Source organism: Neolamprologus multifasciatus, chromosome 17, assembly GCF_963576455.1.
Source record: "Neolamprologus multifasciatus chromosome 17, fNeoMul1.2, whole genome shotgun sequence".
Lineage (NCBI taxonomy): Eukaryota > Metazoa > Chordata > Actinopteri > Cichliformes > Cichlidae > Neolamprologus > Neolamprologus multifasciatus.
The window spans coordinates 34,706,254-34,726,035 of NC_140455.1; the positions used below are offsets into that span (position 1 = coordinate 34,706,254).

Here is a 19,782-nt window from a genome sequence, read left to right on the forward strand (position 1 = left end):
CATCCGGTTTTGCTGTCGTCACTGGCGACTTAGTTTGCAAAGGGGTTTTTTCATTGGTCGAGCCCCCGGCAAAAATATGATTGGTTGTCTGACAGACGTAAATAAATTAGTCCCAACTGATTTATTCTACTATACTACAGTATTTTATTTTAAGCAAACGTAAGGCACAGTGAAACAAAATACAGAAATAAAGCAAACAAACTCCGTGAAAATTACACATATATTTTTTCTTCTTTGGGCATTTCTGAGCATATGTCCGAAGTCTGGTGGTATGTCCTCGTGCTTCTATTGTATTCTGAAAGCTAAAGTTAGCTACCTAGCTGAAACAAAATAATAAGCTATGCATGCACTCTGATTCTGTGCTGACACAGGCACAATAGCTTGATCTTTGTAATTTTCTGGATTTTATCGTTTCTATAGTAATTAAGAGCTGTTAAAAATGAACTGGGTTGGAGGTTCAAGGTAAGAGAAAGCAAATTTTGGTTATTAGCTGACGTGTTAATGTATATCATATTAGCCTATAAATGTTTAAGCTAACTAGCCATGTAACTGCTCATTTCAGAAACCGGTTAGTGATGAGGAATAATGCCAAAAAGCAGAGGGTAAGACAACCAAATAAAACTTACATTATTTTACATTAAGTGCAAGTAGGATGCTAAATATTAAATGTTTAATTGTATACTCCATAAAATATTGTATCCAGAAGAAAACTTGCTTTAAAGGGATGCATTTCTAACCAGGGTTGTTTTAGAAAATGGAAAGAATTGTTTTGACTTTTAATTTTGAGTATAAGTTAAATTCTTACATAAGGAGGTCAATAGTGCACAGGTTGCATATTGAAAATATATTTAAAGTAGCGGAATAAGACTTTTAATAATAATAATAATAATAATAATAATAATAAATTTTTTAAAGCCACGTTCAAGACATCTAAGGACACTTAGAATAGAATAAAATACATAGTAGAACAATGACAAAACGAAGAACTATCTATATCTATCTATCTATCTATATATATGCGCGTGTGTGTGTATACATGGTTTATAATGTGTGTAGCTTTGGACTTGTACTTGTTCACAACTTTAATTACTTATTTGTTGTTTGGTATTTTTAGTAGAAGGCAACTTAGCCATTTGAAAAGCCCAGACATAGCCTATTTGAAGTTTCATTGATGTAAAGTCTTAAAACTCAACAATACCCCAAAATAATTCATTAATAATCACTAGCCCAAATTGCTGCCTTTGTTTTTCACAAACATTTTATTTATTTTTCATGTAGTAAACATTAAAATCTATATCCTTGTGTAATGATAATTCATTAAATAACAATCACTAATGTTCAAGCTTGATGTTTTTTCATTGTAACCAGTTTTGTAAATATATTAAATTAACAAAGCCTTTGTCCCTGTGCCTAAATATTGGTTGTGCTTTTTCTGTTCCAGGAATTCTTTGAAAAGAGAAAAATGCAACAAAAACTTAAAAACATGGGAATACCTGTCCCAGCCCCTTCCCTAGGCAACACTAGTTCTGGTAGTTTGGACCTAATGACTCTGTTTATCGTCAACCAGATTGCTGCTAAAAAAACATGTAAAGGTGAGATTCACAGCCCCAGATCACCAGAAAACAATAATCGAATATATTTAAGCCTCAAGATGGCAAATGATGTAAACAGATAGTGTTCTTGTTTTTCAGATCCTCCTAAAGCAGCAGTTCTTGGCAGCTGTAAGGCAGGAGCCAGGCATAAGAGAAAAGATCCTCTGGTGCTCCCGATGAGCCCCTGTTCCCCATCACAGCTGTGTCTTGTTGAGGGCCAGTCTGAGTACAGGTATAGCCCCACTGTGGGTTATCAGTTCTTGTAGCCAATTATGTTAATATAATAATTCTCTTAATAAATGGAATGAAAAGGGTTTTAAAAGTATTATATTTTCCATCTTAACAGTGTTCAAGAAAGCAGAGAAAGAAGGAAGGTAATTCCACAAGGGTTCAAGTTTCAGCGTGTAAGTCACTTTCCTGCTCTTCATGGTTTTACTTCAAGTTAGCGAAACGTGCTTAATATGAACAAATGTAAAGACACTCACTAAATCCCTGTTTTTCTAAGTTGTCGCCAGTACTCGAGTCGGGTTTCTCAGACAACAGTGCCTCTGACTACCTGCCTGCCATACCTAATGCCCGCAGCCCCTTCTCTTCCACCTCATCTGCCTGCTCAGGCCAAGGTTGTGTAACACTAATAGACTATTAACAACTATAACTCAATTACAGTACTGCGTATTCTTCTTTGCGTGATGATATCTTATGAAATCCAACTGTTCTCCACAGGAACTTTCACCCTGCAGCTGAATCTCCAGAAGCAAAGCCAGGCACTGCATCCCTCTTCTCCCCCACCCTGGGACACCTCAGTTCTATCGCAGACCGAGGCAGTAAGAGATAGCTCTTATTAGAATTACATCACTACTTTAAGGTTAAAGTTGTATTTTTTACACATTTTACCCCACACGTGGTTTCATATGTAAGAAAGGAAAAGTATGGAAACTCTGATTGAGTTGAGAAACTTATCTAAAGTTGGTGTGGAAAAATGGCTTATGTTGGTGTTGTTTAACAGGCCAACAAAGATGTTGGTAACTTCTCAGAACTCTGCTTTACAATAAATCATATTGTGCTTTAATTATAGAATGTGACATACATATGTCATGTGTGTCAAGGTGTTTCACAGTGAATGTAATCTTTTTTTGTGTAGTGATTTCATTCATGGCAATTTAAAACTGGTAATTTTGCCATGAGGCTGAGATGAATGGGCCTGTTCCTGATAGTCTGGTGATGACGTGGTCCACTCAGGGTCACCAGCGTTTCGCCCTTTAACCTGTAAGACTTTAAATGAGTGGGGGGTGGCCAACTTCGATGAAAATTGAAGCTGCATGCCATCCTTTTCGCATTGGCTTTCTTCAGATTGTGAGAAATAGATAGCCTGTCCCCCAGTGACCTCATCTACAAACATGGGTTTTGCACACCTACACAGGTGCCTAATTATAAATACTTATTTATATTTATTCAGGCCTAAAATTCAGGCATTCTTGTTCAATACAAAAGCTGAAAACAACAAAGAGAAAGTAATGTAGCATTACTTTTAATATTACTAAAGGTACTAGTATTTTATCGTATCACTATAGTATTTTAGTAAGTAAAATTTATTTATATAGCACTTTTCACAGTTAAAAATCACAAAGTGCTTCACAATTAAACCAGAAATATAAATAAAATGGAAAAAAAATTAAAGCTTGTTTGTATACAAATGTCTTCAGCTGCTTTTTAAAGGGGTCAAGTGTAAAGAGTGCCTTGGTGCCACTGCCCGAAAAGCCCGATCCCCACGTGTTTTGAACCCAGTACGTGGGACCAACAGTAACCTCTGACCTGAAGTGCTCAAGAAGAAGCATGAGGTTTCAACAGGTCAGAGATATACTGTGGAGCTTCAACATGTAGAGCTCTGAAAGTTAAAACTAAAAGTTTAAAATGAAACCTAAAATTTGCCGGCAACCAAAACTGGAGTAGTATGTGACCTCTTGTTTTAGACCAGTTTATAGTCTTTGGACCAACAGCATCTCTCGCAAAGAGAAAATAGTTACAATCTAATAAAATGTGACAATAATGTGTCTTTCTTCTGACGAATGCTGATTTGTTTCTCTGTCAGTTTCATCCTTTCTCTCAGCCCAGAAGTATGACAAACACATCTCCCTGGTCGCACAACCTTAACCCACCCTTCTTCCAACTTGAGAACCCCACAGCATCTCAAGTCCTCTTTGGCAGTCCACAACCAGGGTGAAAACAAGTTTACATTTTAATTGGTTATTTTCTATCCTTAGCTTCAATTTTTTAACCAATCAGTACCCGTGTGTGTTGCCACAGTAAAAGCAAGGCAGGAGACCACGCAACATATGTGGACAGCATCTTTCTCAACCAGCCAAAGGACAAAGAGCCCATGCTGGACTTCACGCTTAACCAGTCAGAAATTCAGCAGCAATTGGAGGACAATGTCTTTAGAGGCTTTTGTGATGAAGATTGTGAAGGACACTCTCATTCTGGGAGTGAAAAATCAAAAATATGTCTCCCAGATCAGACACCGGTAAACTCTTCTGCACCTCAGTAAGTGTTTGCACTTCCAGTCTAACGAAATGCATTATTATGGAGCAAATTTTGAATCCATTTTATGTTGGGTTTTATTATTTTCTTGCCAGAACTGTGCCAGACTCACAGTGCATGGGAGCAGAGGTAAGCAGGTTTTAAAAACTACATGTGGGAGTAAAGTTGCCCTTTTACTGCCACCAAGTGGTCAAGTTTGGAACTGCGACGGAATTAACTTCAAATGTGTAGAAAGCAAATCATCACAAAGTTTAATGAGGCTCTCCAGTCATCATAAGCTGTCATATAGAGCTCCTAACAGTTTATGTTTAATATTTTTTATAAGTGGATTATATACATGGGTACAGCAGAAGTGTCAAATATGGATTATGTTTTGTTCACAGCCCTACAACTGCCCTGACACAAGGTTTTGTAAGTTTCCAAGGAGTCTCACGTTAAGGAAATTCATTTATTATTTACATGTTTGAGGAAAAACCAAAAAGTAAATGGGTGTTTTTTCCCCTCTAATTCCACAGCATGCTTTGGAGACAACACTGGGCCAGTGAATGGCTCTGAATATTCCCCAAGTTACTCTTTTAGAGGAGGTTACCCGAGTCCAGACTCAAATGATGTGAGTGAAGCTACACTATGAACTTTATTCCAACTTTCTGAAGTGCTCTACTTGGAAAGTTATCTTTGAAATACATTAAAGTAATCTTTCATCTAACCCCTCAAAACTGTAGCAAATTCATGCTGTATTTTTAGTACTGATGTTAATTAAGCTTTAGATTAACTATCAGCACTCTGTCAGTTTCTGCAGCCTCCTTTTTTAATTAAACACAAATGAGTAAATTACTATTAAACAGATGATCATCACCTGTCCCAAATAGTTAACACCAAAAAGCAACACTCATTAACAGCACAGTGTTCTTTGCACAGTGCCACTGATTTATACCTCTTTCCTGGACATATTTTCACACCATCTGACACGGGAATTGCTGTTTTCTACTTTTAAAACTATATATTAGGATGAAGACTGCTATCAGCTTTGCCTCCCAGCATCTTCTTCTTACATGGATCAAGCCTTTGGCCCCAGTAGCTCTCAAGGGAATTTAAATGAAACACTCTCTGAGCTCAGGTCTCACACCCCACGAATAAGATCCCAAATGGACTTCAGAGTTGACCTAAAAGTTACTGAGAACATGGCTACCCCAGATAAGGCTTTTGAAAGTAAAGGGCAGGAGAAAGAAAGCAGCACAGCTCTCCTTTTATCTCCACACCCTTCAGCTCAAACTCAGAGCTCAGATGTCTGCAAATGCAAGAAAACATCAAGTGAAACTCGAGATGCAGGAACTCAAACAGTACGCAGCCCCCCAGCTGGGGCGTGCGATGCTTCGACTCAGTGCAGCTTTGTTGCAGACAGTGCTCTTGGGTACAGCTTGCATCTATCAAACGCTGACATGTCGGAGCTGCCTCCAGCCACAGGGAGGCAGGCCGGTACCGCCACAGAGCCAGATGCACTCACAGCTTCACCAGAAAACTCCAGGAGCGAAGAGAAGCAGATGCCCTGGAGCAACAAGAAATCAGAGGCGGATTCCCTGTCAGGCAGGAGCATGATCACTGCTAATAATGGTGCCAAAACGATTCTACAGAGACCCACAAACCTTCTTCTCACTAACTCCCTGAGCACGACTAATGTCAGAGGTATGACATGAAAGTGAAATAGTCAGCTCTCTTTATGTGTCGTTTGAGAGAAACTTGAGATAGAAAATCACATTAAATTTTGCTCTAATGTTTCTAATTTAGGTCAGGAGAATAAAGAGGGCAGGGATGAGACAGAACAACACGAGAACTGCCCCAATGACAAGCTTTTCAGATCAAGGGAGGGAAGAGGGCACATTTGGCACCAGAGTTAACATAGTCTCAAAGGAGGCTGAAATGCTTCAAGAAATAGCCAACGTTTTGCTCCTCCTGAAGCAGAGGAAAATTCAGGGCTACTAAGAACAGATGGATGAAGACGTCAGGAAATCAGTTCTGTGCTGTGCATCTTCCGTTATTTTAAAGCAACAGTCCTAAAAGTAGATTAAAATAGTTACAGTGTTCTTAATGTTGTGATGCAGTTTATGCAGTTAAATAAAGCTCCAAAACATGACTTTGATTCATACATTTATTTCTTTCCCCATATACACAATATTTCATGAAGATATTTATCTTTATATAATATAAACTCTAGCAAAACATTTACAGCTTGAACAATAATCAAATATACAGCACTCTTTTTTTTTTAAAATTTGCATTTCTGTAATACCCCACAAACTTTAGCAAAAACACACGTAATTGGTTCACATAGAAAAAAATGTAACCACTTTACTGATAAGTACACATTTAATGCCCTCAGCTGTGGTAGAGGACAGTGTTAACCGGAGGTTAAGGGCTGAACACCACATTATCTCTGACACAGGTGCAGCCTAAAACAATCACATTAAATATTTGGTTGACACAAGTTTTTGTTACTCAGTCTGTGCCGTGGACAGGTAAATCTGTGGTTTTTGTGTGTAGTAATACTTTCAGTACAAAACTAGCTTGTGAAGTTTTAAGAAAACTCTCCTGGATTAAGTGAAACTGATCAAATACAATCCTATACTGAATTATAGTTGCTAGTGTTTTCCACACCTTTCACTCCAGAGAAGCTGCGCTAAATGAGTTGAAAAGCAAAGTTTTGGAAGTTTAAGTTATTACTCTGAACTATATTTCGCAATATTTTGTTTTTATTGAAATAAACAATCAGAGCTCAAAATATTCTGGCCCCATAACTACAAATCACAAGTGCTTTACAATAGAATAGCTCATCATTTTCAAACGCAAGTTGAACATTTGACCGTGTTTTGTGCTGACTTCAATTCTTGATATGATTTTATTGTACTCTGTACATGTTGATACTACTTTTTGTGTTTGCTTTGAAAAATGATCAGCTATTATAACGCTGAAGAACTTGCAACTAAAGAGGCAACTATAATATTTGAAAGCTTTTTTTATTTTTAAAAAATCAGCCGGTTTTCCACATGAGGGTGCTTGTGTGCTACAGTATGCCATCACTGTTCTTCCATTTATTGAAGGTTTGGTGTTTCTAATCAATTTTTTAAAACCTTTTTTCCCCATAGGTATCCACATGACACCTTGAAAACACCAAAATTACTACAATATTTGCAAACACCACCGAGTTTTAATGGATCACTTAGGTGTAATTGTCGCACGGCATTTGATGGTCTGTTCCTTGTTTTAAAAAGTGGTACTAGTCTATAAATAGTGATGGGTTAGGATAATGGACTGTTGGGAAAAAAACATTTAAATGGTAATTTTCTGCTAGCACATTATCCATTTTTTTACTGAGGTTTCTGGGTATTTCTATTAATGTGGGGTTAAAAATATAGGTAGAAGAAACCATATGAAAAATTCCATCATTTTAAACGTTGCATTGTACTGTATTTTTACAATCGTTTATTTTGTGTGTCTGCCATGAGAAACCTGTTCACTAAGCACAGCAGCAGCCTTTATACCCCTTACTTACCCTTTTTTATTTTTTGTTACACAGTTGTCTACTTTCCAACAGTTTCGCTACACAGAAAATTACGTGTATTTAACTAACAAGGTGTAACCTTACACAGTTTACACTTTTACAAAACAACATTGCCAAATTACGCTAAAGCCTACTCCTCAACTTTTGACACGAGAACTACATAAATGATATGCTCGGCTATTTGTACATAAGGCTGTGAAGGAAGACACAAAGCAAAATACATGAAATTTTAGTCAATAAAATTCCATCACAGGTGAAATGCAAATATGCACATGTTAAAATAAAAAAAAAAAGGCCATGTAGACCTACAGGAAATGTGACTGAAAAATGGCCATTAGGCACCTTCACAATACACAGGCACTAATATATCAATGTTCAGATAGAACGAAACACTTAAAAATCTCAGTCATCAAGCTAAAGCTTACTTTTACTGCTACAGACAGAACAGCCCGGTTTCTTTGCTGGATATTACAGACACTATATCCAGAAATAACGACAAGAAAAAGTTAATTGCAAGAGTTGCAACATTGGTTCGTAGGGTAGCTTTTGCGAAGCACATTTTAAATGAAAAAGTAATTTGTAATTTGTCGAAATGTGGATTAACAAAAAGACCTGTTTTAAATAAATATATAAATACACAAACCATACTGTCGCACGAAGACTTCCAGTCCTTTCAGGGCTACCAAGTTTGTAAGAACGGTTTTGTTTCGGCACCCGTCAACAATACAAGTTTACTCAACCGTAATGATATACCGTGTGTCTCTGGCAATTGCTCTTCATAAAAATTCAAACTGCAAACAGAAGAACATCAGCTCAAGGACTGACATTAAGTGTGCTACGCTACAAGCTGAAAAAACGAGACAGCAGAATGTGTCTCATACACCAAGGCATAATGGTACGAAAGACGACAACGGCTGCTGTCCAGTCAACGAAAGTTTTGTGGTTTTATTTACTGTAACTTTTTGAATGGAGTTGCCATTGTATTCTGACACAAAGTGTATAAATCATAAATGGTGCTTATAAAACAAATGCACAAAATATTAGGGACAAATTCGAGTCCCTTGTATTTTGTATCTTTGCATCTGTTAAACAGTCATAACTAGTCTCTATGAAAAAGACACTGGACTTCTATGTATTATGCTTTTCCTATTATCTGCGTAGAAGGCCAGTGTTATAGACTTCTGTGGTTGAAAATAATAAGCGGGTCTGAAACCAGATAAGGTGCCAGTTCACCCCTGAATTTAGAGAATGAACTAATGGGAAACATTCATGCTAAAGCATTAGTGTTGATTGGGATTCCCCCAATTGACTGCTTGAAAAGTGAACTGATACATGTTACTGATAGAAGCATAGTCTTCTAAAATGTAATTACCAATCTATGTTGGAGGTAAACCAGTGGCCCCTCAGATCACAGGAAAAAGAACACTATTACAGACTCGGCCGCTCTGCATGTTCCAGTGAAACAGCTAATGAAACACCCAGAGGGAGGTAAGCAACACCCAAGTTTCCTCTAGTCTACATCTGATGCGTCATTGTCCGATAGATGGTAGTTTGAACCTTTGACCCGGATGTACTCAACCTGCCGTCCCTCATCCGAATCAGAGGCGCCGCAAGAGCAAAGGTGGTTTTCGAACAACGCTTCGATCTCCTCCAGACGGCGGGATTTGGTTTCTGGCAGGCAGCCATATGTGAAGACGAAACCCAGCAAGGCCATGCTGGAGTACAGGAAGAAAGCTCCTGAGAAGACAAAGCAAAAGAACACGCTGTCACCGAGGATAGCCACCCACAAAGATGAGAAACACAATGGCACAACTTCACACTTCTTATAAAATGATTTGCTTGTTCTCATTCACTGCCAGAAAAAGAAACACCGATGGTGACAACAGATCCCGCGGGCAGCTAATATTAGACCACGACTGCCCACGCACTTCTAGGGACGTGTGTGGTGAAGAATGAAAATGTTTTTGCAACACTGCTTTCACAAATGTGGAGTATAAGTAAAAGGCACCTGTCAATGTGGCCTTACAGCAGGGTAAACGGGAAACAAATAACTATGTGACGAATAAGGGTTCATACGAAAAGAGTGACAAAGGTTTAATGAGATTTTGTCGCAACTGTGGTCCGTATTTTCTTCTTGTCAACGCACAGTGACATTTTTAAGTTGCAGCCGAGTGCACTTTAAGATTTAACAAGAAAACATCTTGTGTTTTCCCAGCTTTGACATTATTTGCCCCACTTTTAGTAAATGATTGCTATCAAGCAGATGAATTGGTGAATGATTCCGAATCGATAATTAATCCAGTGGATCTCAGGATGCCTCCACAATCACCCCTGATTGATTGATCTCCAACTCCGCCAAAGGTCAGCTCCTTCCTGTGTGAGGGGAAACCTGCTGTTGTGCTACACTGACTGAGGAGTTATGCAAGATGGGTGGAAGAAAGCATCACTTCAGGGTATCAGCAAGCTGTTCTGTCCTTATTGCTCTTAATGGAAACACAAAAATACCTCTTACGTGTAAAAAATAAAGGATACAATCTTTCAAGGTTATTATTTCCTTACACACAGAAACTGACCATAGTAGGTGATGTACTGAGCCAGGTGAAGGAAGGTAAGAGACACCAGGATGTTGAAGGTCCAGTTGACCCCTGCTGCACAGGCGTTCCCTGTGCTCCTTGCCCAAAGAGGATAGATCTCAGAGTTGATGGTCCATGGCATTGGACCCATACCTGCGACAGACAAGTGAGAATGAGCTGTGGGACCATTTGATTAAGAGGTGGAGATGTGAGATGGATGGAGAACTGCACTATATTTTGTTTAAGTCTTGTCAGCAGCACTTCATACAACTTATTTCATTTTCAGACATGTAAAAAATTCAAAACTCAAATTGTAAATGACCTTTAAATTTGGTAAATATTTTTACGTTTGTTTGAAAGGTACTTCGGTTTTATTTTGAAATCCATGCTTTTATGTTGAAACAGGAAACTGGCGCAAAACCGTTAAAGGGCTGTTAGTAACGTTTCTTTTAGGATATGGTAAATAGTGTGCCTTAAAGTGTAAAATATGTACGTTTTCTTTGCCAATTAGTACCTGGCTGACAGTGGCACAAGGTTTGTTAATGTTTCCTTTAACGGAATAAGTTACATGCAATCAAAATGTCGTTTAATAGAGTTTATGTTGTTAACCTTGACCTTGACCTTTATGTGTAGTTGTAAGTTAGTGAGGTGATATAATGAATTGAGTGATGTAAATTTGATGTACATGCTATATGTGAGCAGGAGAAATTTGTTTCCTTTGATGTTATTAATATTAATGTATTAATATTGCTGGTTTTGTTTTGCTCCTAGCTCTTACGGTGTCTTCACTGAATGTTTCAATAAAAACCTTTCCAATAAAACCTCTGTGAAGCATCAGTATAAGAGACCATCATTCAGCCAGGGATGCTACACAAATGTTCTACAGTCTGTATATTTCAAAAGGATATGAGATTACAGTAGAAGAAAGGGAAGTGTAGATACTTTATAACAGCGGATCCCAACCGCCAGGCCACGGACTGGTATCAGGCCGTGAGTAATTTGGTACCGGTTGAGGCTCAGGTGTGAAATTTATGGTGTTCAGGGTTTTTATCATTGACTCGGTTTCCCTGGGTCTTTTCCCGTGTTGTAGTTGTGAGTCTTATTTTGAAAGAAATATTTACGTGTTACCATAGCGACCAGAGAGCATTAAGGGGCAGAGAGGAGGATGTTACTCTCAGTGTTGTTGGCGCATTTCAGGAAGACGCTGCTAATAAAGTTACACAATTACACAGTGAATTCTCGTTTATTATTATATTTACAAAATACCACAGTTTGTGTCTTGGTCGTATCATTTTATTTTGTTGTATTTATCCACAACACCTCACCTCGGTCCGTGAAAATATTATGTGACATTAAACTGGTCCGTGGAGCAAAAGGTTGAGGACTGCTGCTTTATAATACAGCCCATACCCCTGTCAGACCCTTGAATTCCAATCCAAGAAGACAAGGACAGGATACCACAAAGAGGAAATTTTGGTTGTCCTTTACTTTAAAATACCCGAAAGTTACTAATTAAATAAAAAAATACATGAAGTTTGATTTGCGTCCTCTTTCTTCTCCCTAGACTCTCAATTAAGGAGAATTACATGGTAAATGTAGAAAAATTACATAATCAGTCGTGGGCTGTGTTATGAAGTGCTACCGTGCCTATAATAGAAACAAAGACGGTAGTTGAATTTGACAGAAGCAGAAAAGCTCTGTCAATATGCAGCATCTACATACAAGTAAAAAGATATTTGATTTGATTTGCGGTCAGCTTCTAATTCCTTTTGTAGGTTGAGTAGTATTGACCAGGCAAATTTATGCAGGTAAACAGTCCATGTGGAAAATAAAATAAAAACATATACGCCAAAATGCAGTTTTATAACTACTGGCTCTTGTTTAGCTATGAGACTATGATCTACCTGTTTATTTGCGTTTTAAAACTGTATCTGCATTTCTGGACTCTAAACAATGAACAGTACACCGACTAGGCGTTTAGACAGCAGCCAATGGGTTGGTGCTTTGTTAGGATTATAATGGATCCTGTTAACTCTGGTAAGCACTCAGACAAACACATCTGCAGCTAGTCCAACACAGCGAGGTTTAGCTTTGGCAGGCTATCAGAACATAGTGCGCTTTGTCCCACACTGCATTTTCAGAATTCAAAAAAAATTATGTTCAATTTTTGGTTCTTTTTTTGTTATTGTTTGTTTTGTTTTCCCCAAAAGCATCCTGGTGTTGGATCTCATGGGGACTAAAACTAAGGTTCAGTCTCTCACCCGGCGCAAAGGCAGCCAAGTAGAGCACCAGTCCCAGTAAAACCAACCAGGAGAAGGAGGTGGGGCAGTAGTTGTAGGCCCAGTAGGTCTGACCTCTCATCAGGGTAGAGTTGGAGCATCTATAAGAGGCATGCACATTTTAGTTAGTTAGACTTTACCAATCCTTCTTAAAACTGGGGGGGAGGGGGGCAGTTAAAGGTGAGATGTGTTATTTCACTGCATCCTAATGCACTTCCACATGCTCACTTTGCATCCTGTGACTCACCTGCCCCATGCTGCGTGCTCGGTGGAGGCCTTATTGACTGGCACGCAGGAGGAGGTGAGCAGCGCCGAGCCATTCTCACGGTAACAGAAGCCGCATCCAGGATCCAGCATGCACGGCTCGCACACCCTAACAGCAGACGCAACACGCATTAACTCTCATTGCTCTAAAGACAATCAATCAAACGGCAGCTTGTAATCACATTCTTTTACGTCTGCCTTTCCTCTATAGGATGCTGAGAAACTCCTTGTAAAAGTTCAATATGAATGTAAACGTACCTGCTGCTACTGGACAAGATGCAAATATAACAGAAAAACAGCTGCCATCTAACTGAGGCACACATCTCTCACCAAAATCAGGAAATGCACGAGACATTCGTCCCCACTGTGTGGGATTCACTATCATTACATTTCTTTTCCTATCCTCTTCCCAGCTGTGTTAATTTAAACTACATCCTATCACATTATCATGTTCTGCGGTCTGTTTCTTAATGAGCAGTCCTTATTTGAGATGATGAGAGAGATGAGATGAGAGATGAGATAGCCTTTATTTGTCAGTTGCAGGTCTTTTGCCCACAACCGAGATGACAGACCTTGCCGACCGTACATACAATACACAAACATCACATTGGGGAGACAGGTCAGGCTAGGTAGCGAGGAAAAAGAAACATCGAAATGTGTAACACAAAAGGATAATACAGGAATGCACAGATATCAACACACCATAGCACAATAAACACAGACAAGCAACATGAGAAAGTGTTTCAGTGTGTACATCTGATCTGGGACCGCTGCAATCTTTCGACTGCGCCTCCAACTGACCCGATGTCCACATCAGAGGGGAGGTAAGCGTTGGAGGTGGCGTTGGATCCGGGGTAGGGAGGGTGATGCGTCAGTGAGTGCTTATCAGTATCAGTATATGTATGTGTGTGCGTGTCGATAGTTCAGCTGAGACAGTGTCCTTCGCCCTGCCAGGCTAAGTAAACAGTCTTCCAGCCAACCCAGGTGGCCTTGCACGGAATGGGAAGGAACAGACTAAACACAGTCGTTATCAGGGTGTTTTGTTCGGCTCCGGCCTTGTAGCTGGCGCCGAGAGGGTATCCGGATGAAGTAATGTTAATTTTTTACTTTAGTGCAAACAGCTCATATGAATTTCAAAGCAGTTCTACAGTCCAACACTGGTCCCGTTGGAGAGCCGCGAGCTTCACCATACTTGCTTTCTGTGATGTTGTCATTTCTTGTGCTCAAGGAGCCGATTTCTGAGAACTCACGGCAGTGTGCCTCCCCGAGATGTCATCCAATTTTGCGCCCAGAGATGTTATTCTGACTAGCCCTTCCGAGATGTATGCAGTCTGCAGTCAAAGATCATATTCTGAGGATTCACAGCAGCCGTAGCCTCTCCAAGATCTTATCCGTGGTGACTCAATGAGCCCATTTTGAGAAACTCACGCCTCTCCCATCGTTCCAATCCAGCGGGCAGCTTTGTGGGGGTTTGAACAGCCGGTTCCGCTTTCTTAATTCTTCGATAAGTCAGGGCCAAGCCAGCTCCGATCCGCCAGAACCCTGTTACCATGGTTCCGAATAGGTAGATATCTTCAGCACTCAGGCTCACCCAAGCCCAAACTTCTCGTTGAGAAAGGGGTGTCAATTGCATTTAGGGACCAGTTGATCCAATCCATAATTCCTCTTTTAGGTTTTAGAGAACAGACTGTGAGAGAATGTTCCAGGGAAAATACAAAAAAAACCCACGAGACTAGACAAGGACATAAGCAGGGAAGATAAGGGAGAGGAGAAAAAGTGCGTCCGCCTCCTCCGAGAGCCAAAGAAGAAAAGAAGAGAAGAAAATTTGTGAGTGTTTCAACTGAACAGCTTCACAAGGGTGCACTCATCTTTCCCCATGCTATTTCATCAGGTTCGAGGTAGGTCATGAAATGCACACTCTGCTTGAGAGATCTATTTTTATTGTCCGTAGCTTCCAGGGAAGCTTTTCTCTAATTTCACGCTGAGGTTAAGGATGAAAATAACACCATATATTCAGAAGTAACTATTGCAGGAAGGCGAGGAGAAAGATAAAACCACTTAGCATTAGCTGCTTAGAAGTATCTGTAACACTGATATAGATATTGTTAAGTATTAGTAAAGCCAAAGCCCATTAAACATCTGTTTTTATAAAAAGAAAAAAATCCCAGAGACATTAGCAGGTCAGGCTAGCTAGCCCAGCAGTAATGTAATGCTAGTGATACCTTAGCACTCCTAAGGGTTTTTATTAGCATTAGGTAGCATTGCAGGTTGGTTATGTCATAGATGGCAATTTCACCACTGGACTTCCCTTTTACCATGTGTGTAATGCAATGAGACAGTTCAGGAGACTAAGATGTATATTTTATACATACGTTTTATACCATATGTTTTAAATTATATTTACTATATACATATATTTTATACCATATTTGATATTTATCTGGTGACAAAAGTAAGCATAATGTAGATAGGTCCTAAAAGGATGAAACCCTTTCCCAATAGAAAAGCAAGGAGCTCGTCTAGAAATTCCTATCAGTAAAATCTATGATAGTTCCCCTTTAACCTTAGTGCTTTCCATCAGGAGCAACCTTCACCCTTAACCTCTTAAGCCCCAAGGGGGTTTCTGAGCTTCCTGCTCGAAAATGTAATGCCCAAATTTAATTGATTATTTCTCTGCAATTACAAACTCTGTCCTTACAATCTTGGTATCAAAATAAAGCTAACACTTGGGAAATTTCATCAGAGGTGTAAATATTGAATCAGATATTACTGTGTCAAAGTTACTGAGACTGGAACACAGAAAAAGTAAGTAGATTTTATCCTCGCCTAATTTTTTTTTTTTTTAATTTTTAGCATATAACCCTTTGAAAAATATGCCTCAGATCACATTTGGTTCCAGAAATCCAGTAACCAACATATAAACATCGTCTGTGCAAAGATTTATGTTTCTAAAGTGAAACAGTGAAAAATTACAGCCCTGTCAATACATGAATATCCAGACGTTGTACAAAAATGTCCAATTTTGGCACACAATTGGACACCATGCCAGTTGATTTTTTTTTAGGTATTAAAGAGCAGAAATTAATAAATTTTATTAACAGGCCTAAACATGCTTTTTTTAAAAATATATTTTTGAAGAATTAACCACACATTTACATGGTAATGGCCCTTTTCTGCAGCGCGCATAGAGCGTTTGATTGGCCTCTGGCCCTTTAAACTCCGAGGGGCTGTAACTTTGGTTTCTTTTGGTCAATTTGCGTGATTGACACTTCTTTTTAATCGTTTGAGCCAATAGATTCACAGTGATGATGCCACGTTCACGTCACTTCAACCAATCAGACGTTGTGATGCCAAAACCCACGTGGGCCCAAATTTACTGCATGTGGCGTCTGTTCAGTCACGTGTCTGTAGGTGGGTCTAAAATGGAGGTTGTTGACGGAAAACTGCTCTGATGCGGCTAGGTAGGCATGGCAACTACTGTTAATCACGTGGCTACCGGCGAAAATAACGGAGGAAATCGGGACAGTAAGCCAATTTCTGTCTTAGCGCATTTGCGCCGCTGTGTGTTTTTGTGGTCTTCTTTTGTGGCTCATTCAGTGAATTTTGGTCTGATCGTGGTGAAACTTGGTGTGTGGAGTCAGTGATAGCTCTGGAAGCTAACCAGCCCATCTTTAGCCGGTTACACAAGTCTGAAGAATTTCTGGTTCGGTTTTGTTTGTTTAGCGGACTTCTGCGCATTTACGTAACTGCTCGTTTAATCACGGCTTGTTTTCGGTGTGTTTGGTGGTTGTAGAAATGGTTTATATGACATTTTAGCTGAAATTCTGAGGTTTCTGTGGATACCACACATGTCTGGACTTATATTTCTCAACCCGAGTTATAACCGATTAAACGTGATCTCCTCCTTTTTGCCCCCGGTACCGGGGGCGTGGGGATTAAGTGGTTAAATTAGTGCACAACCCACTCCACCAAACGATAGCCAACTCCAGGTCCGCAGTCAGTATAAATGACTAAGTTAAGACCAGGTGAGTCAAAAAAACATTTGTAAAACATAAAATATTTGCACAAATGTTATGTGTCCAGTGCGTAAAGGGCTTTAGCTCTCCTTAGTCAAACCCCAAAATAGCACGTTAAGAAAACATCTTTAAGTGGGACATCTGAGCACCAAAGCACTTAAGAGGCTACTGGTGGTTCTGGTGCTCTGTTGATGCTGCTGTGGTCAGTGAAGGGATGCGTGTGGGTTCATGTGAAGCAAAGTGAATTCAGTAAAGCTTTTCCAGTGTGGTAAAAGCACTCATCTCTTCAAATTATCCCTGCGTTTATGTGAGATACAGCACGCGGTCGCAGGACAGCGAGTGCATTAGGCATTGTCTGTCGTTGTGATGAAAGACTGCCGTTACACATGAGCTTCATCTCGTGTCTGTGTAAGTGAGAGTAAATTGCAACACGGAGGCATCTGATGACTGTTTCATTCGGAAACAAACTCTGGCTCACCGCCTGCCTTCTGCTGCTGCTGGGGACTGTCGAGTGAAATGGGAGTGACAGATGTTAGACTGTTAAAATCATTTAATTACATTTATTAGGTAAAATAATTGATCGCAATTTCTAACACCTATGCTGGCACTAATTTTGACCTCTGAGTACTCAGAGAAATCTAGATCTGTTTTAACGTATGTGTAAAAACCTGCAAGAACTTCACCACAACAATTCTTTTAGGAGGGTCTTATTCTCTTTCCACCACTAAGTGTCCTCTGCTCTAAAACTGCAAAATACTAAGTGCCTTTACTAAGAACAGAAGTGCTCCAAGGTCAACAGTAGCTTTCTCATGCCGGCACCCCCATTTCCGGTTCTTGTTTACCATTTTAAGCTATGCTACAATACCAAATGTACTGCTTTGTGTGTTCCTCCAACCTACTGCAGAGTGTGACACCTTAATACAAACACAGAAATCTGTATTTTCCTTCATATGTGCTAGATGATCAGACGGAGTAATTCAGAGGGACTCGGAGGTCTAAAGTCATACCTACTCCTCACATCCTGAAGGGAAATAACAACCCTCATTACTAGGTTTGATAGTGTAGCTGGATTTCTTTCCACCATGTGTGTCTCAGTATGTCTTTTGGTCCTGGAGAAAGCTACTCTAGTGGTTATACCCCAGAACTTAGTTGCAAGCCATAAAAATGCAATATCCAGTTGGAAAAAAACACCAGGTGATTTACGTTCAGTTGAGATCAAAATGAAGGGCACGTTTGAAGACTGGTGTGCTCCGATGCATGGGTACTTCTGTATTAATATGGTAATGGGAGCTGAGCACTTACGGTTTGGAATGTCAACATGTTCCAATTCATAAGTGCTGGCAAAACACAGGCTCTCAGTGCCTCTGAATAGGATGGACATGTCTGACAAAGAGGAGAGAGGAGGGAATGCGTCTCCCCAGCCATCTCTTCCATCGGGGATTGAGGAGTTGGCCAGGGAGAGAAAGATCTGGGTATCTCTGCCTACACTTCTCCCATGACCTGAAATGGACGAATGGATTCATGCATGGGTAGATAGGAAGAATGAATAATTGAGCCTTGGCGCCTCTGTGATCCAGGTCCTTTTGCATGCTTCAGTTTGAAGGACTTCTTATTGACATCAAGCATCAATGTGATATTAAGGTGCTTTCAGTCCCATTGCCACGGGTGTAAAATCAACCTAGCCATGCAGTCTGCCTTTACTAACAAAAAGCTCAACGAATCTGTGCATGGTGCTGTAATAGTTTGCCACCGTTGAAACAAGTCAGATTTGAACATTTTTCCCTCTTCGTTCTTCCACAATAAACTGTAAGTGGTATTATTGCAAAGTAGAAGCATTTAGGAACCACAGCAGTTCCTAAGTCAGTCATGAAGTGGCAGACTGTGCATAATTACAGAGCGAGTCACCAAATGCTGAGGCTCATAGTGCATATAAGTCACCACTGATTTGCTAACTCAATAACCTCATCTGGCATTAACATCAGCACAAAAACGGTGCACTGGGAGCTTCACAGCATGGGTTTCCACAGCTGTTTGCTTTTATGTCCATTTAATGTCAATTTCATACTGGAATGAAAATCCCTGTTGTTATCATAATCCCATAATAAAGTAAATCTCAATTCCACAGTTTGCTATAATGGTTACTGAGTAATTACACCATAGATTAGTGTTTTAACGTGTTCCCTAAAAGACTTGCTTTTGATACCACCGTATTAAATCCTCTGGGTAAATGGTCTTTATTGCTCAAATGGTGTTTTTTTAACACTCTGCAGCTAAAATGGTGAACGGTGGAGCAATCAGAGTAACTGCAGAAAAGAAAAGACAACCTGTTGTTGGAGCAGGCTAAGAGAACTTAACACTGATAGATTCTGTTGATGTAATAATACAATATACTCTAAGATACATCTGAAACGCCACAGGCCTGTAGATAAAGTACTCACTGGTACTTGGAGCAGGTGGAGTTGGCCATGGCGGGGTCTAATGGGTGGTAGGTGACAGGGGGACTGTGCTGTGCAGACATTAAGAAACCGATGGCCAACAGACTCAAACTGAAACACGTGCCTGTCAAAAAAATAATAATTAAATAACGCACAGAGCGCACAAAAACAACTTTTAATATTTTTTGTTGATTTGGACAGCTCAAGTCTCCTCCTCCTTTAGCCTTACCTATGATGCTGCCTAGGGTGAGCTTCCTACGCCCCACTCTCTCCACCAGCCACACTCCCAGCAGAGTAAACAGGAAGTTGGTGAGGGTGGTGAGTCCAGCCAGCCAGATTGCCAACCTGTCATCGCGCACTCCTGACATCTGCAGGATGGTGGCACTGTAGTACCTGTGTAACATGAGAGAAAAAAGAAAAAGCAAAGTTAGAGAATAATAATAAGAAAAACGAAGCATAAAAATAGGTCAAGAGTATCCTTCTTGTCTATAAACACAGACAGATTGGCAACACATTGCAGTCAGTCTTA

The 19,782-nt window shown here is 39.8% G+C and overlaps 2 protein-coding genes across 4 annotated transcripts in view; one reads left to right on the top strand and one right to left on the bottom strand.

Moving 5' to 3' along the window:
- Window positions 1-76: 76 nt before the first annotated feature.
- Window positions 77-6,261, top strand: redic1 (regulator of DNA class I crossover intermediates 1). 3 transcript variants are annotated; one of them, XM_085137989.1, is made up of 14 exons: window positions 77-462; window positions 563-602; window positions 1,442-1,592; window positions 1,692-1,824; window positions 1,939-1,996; window positions 2,098-2,212; window positions 2,316-2,416; window positions 3,682-3,809; window positions 3,897-4,133; window positions 4,226-4,259; window positions 4,514-4,541; window positions 4,646-4,740; window positions 5,138-5,813; window positions 5,916-6,261. In XM_085137989.1, the coding sequence occupies exons 1-14, from the start codon at window positions 440-442 to the stop codon at window positions 6,023-6,025; spliced, it is 1,929 nt and encodes a 642-aa protein (XP_084994115.1). In that variant the 5' UTR covers window positions 77-439; the 3' UTR covers window positions 6,026-6,261. The 3 variants fall into 3 exon arrangements, with proteins under 3 accessions (XP_084994115.1, XP_084994116.1, XP_084994114.1); XM_085137990.1 differs by lacking the exon at window positions 563-602; XM_085137988.1 differs by lacking the exon at window positions 77-462 and having other exon boundaries at window positions 469-602.
- A 1,710-nt stretch (window positions 6,262-7,971) lies between these two features.
- Window positions 7,972-19,782, bottom strand: part of slc2a13a (solute carrier family 2 member 13a) — a 106,005-nt gene continuing 94,194 nt past the window's right edge. The window contains exons 5-10 of the mRNA XM_085137987.1: window positions 19,483-19,646; window positions 19,257-19,377; window positions 12,786-12,911; window positions 12,521-12,639; window positions 10,260-10,412; window positions 7,972-9,423 (exon numbers count right to left, since the gene is read on the bottom strand). Coding sequence (XP_084994113.1) covers window positions 9,197-9,423; window positions 10,260-10,412; window positions 12,521-12,639; window positions 12,786-12,911; window positions 19,257-19,377; window positions 19,483-19,646 — 910 coding nt within the window. The 3' untranslated portion in view covers window positions 7,972-9,196. The remainder of the gene's footprint in view (window positions 9,424-10,259; window positions 10,413-12,520; window positions 12,640-12,785; window positions 12,912-19,256; window positions 19,378-19,482; window positions 19,647-19,782) is intronic.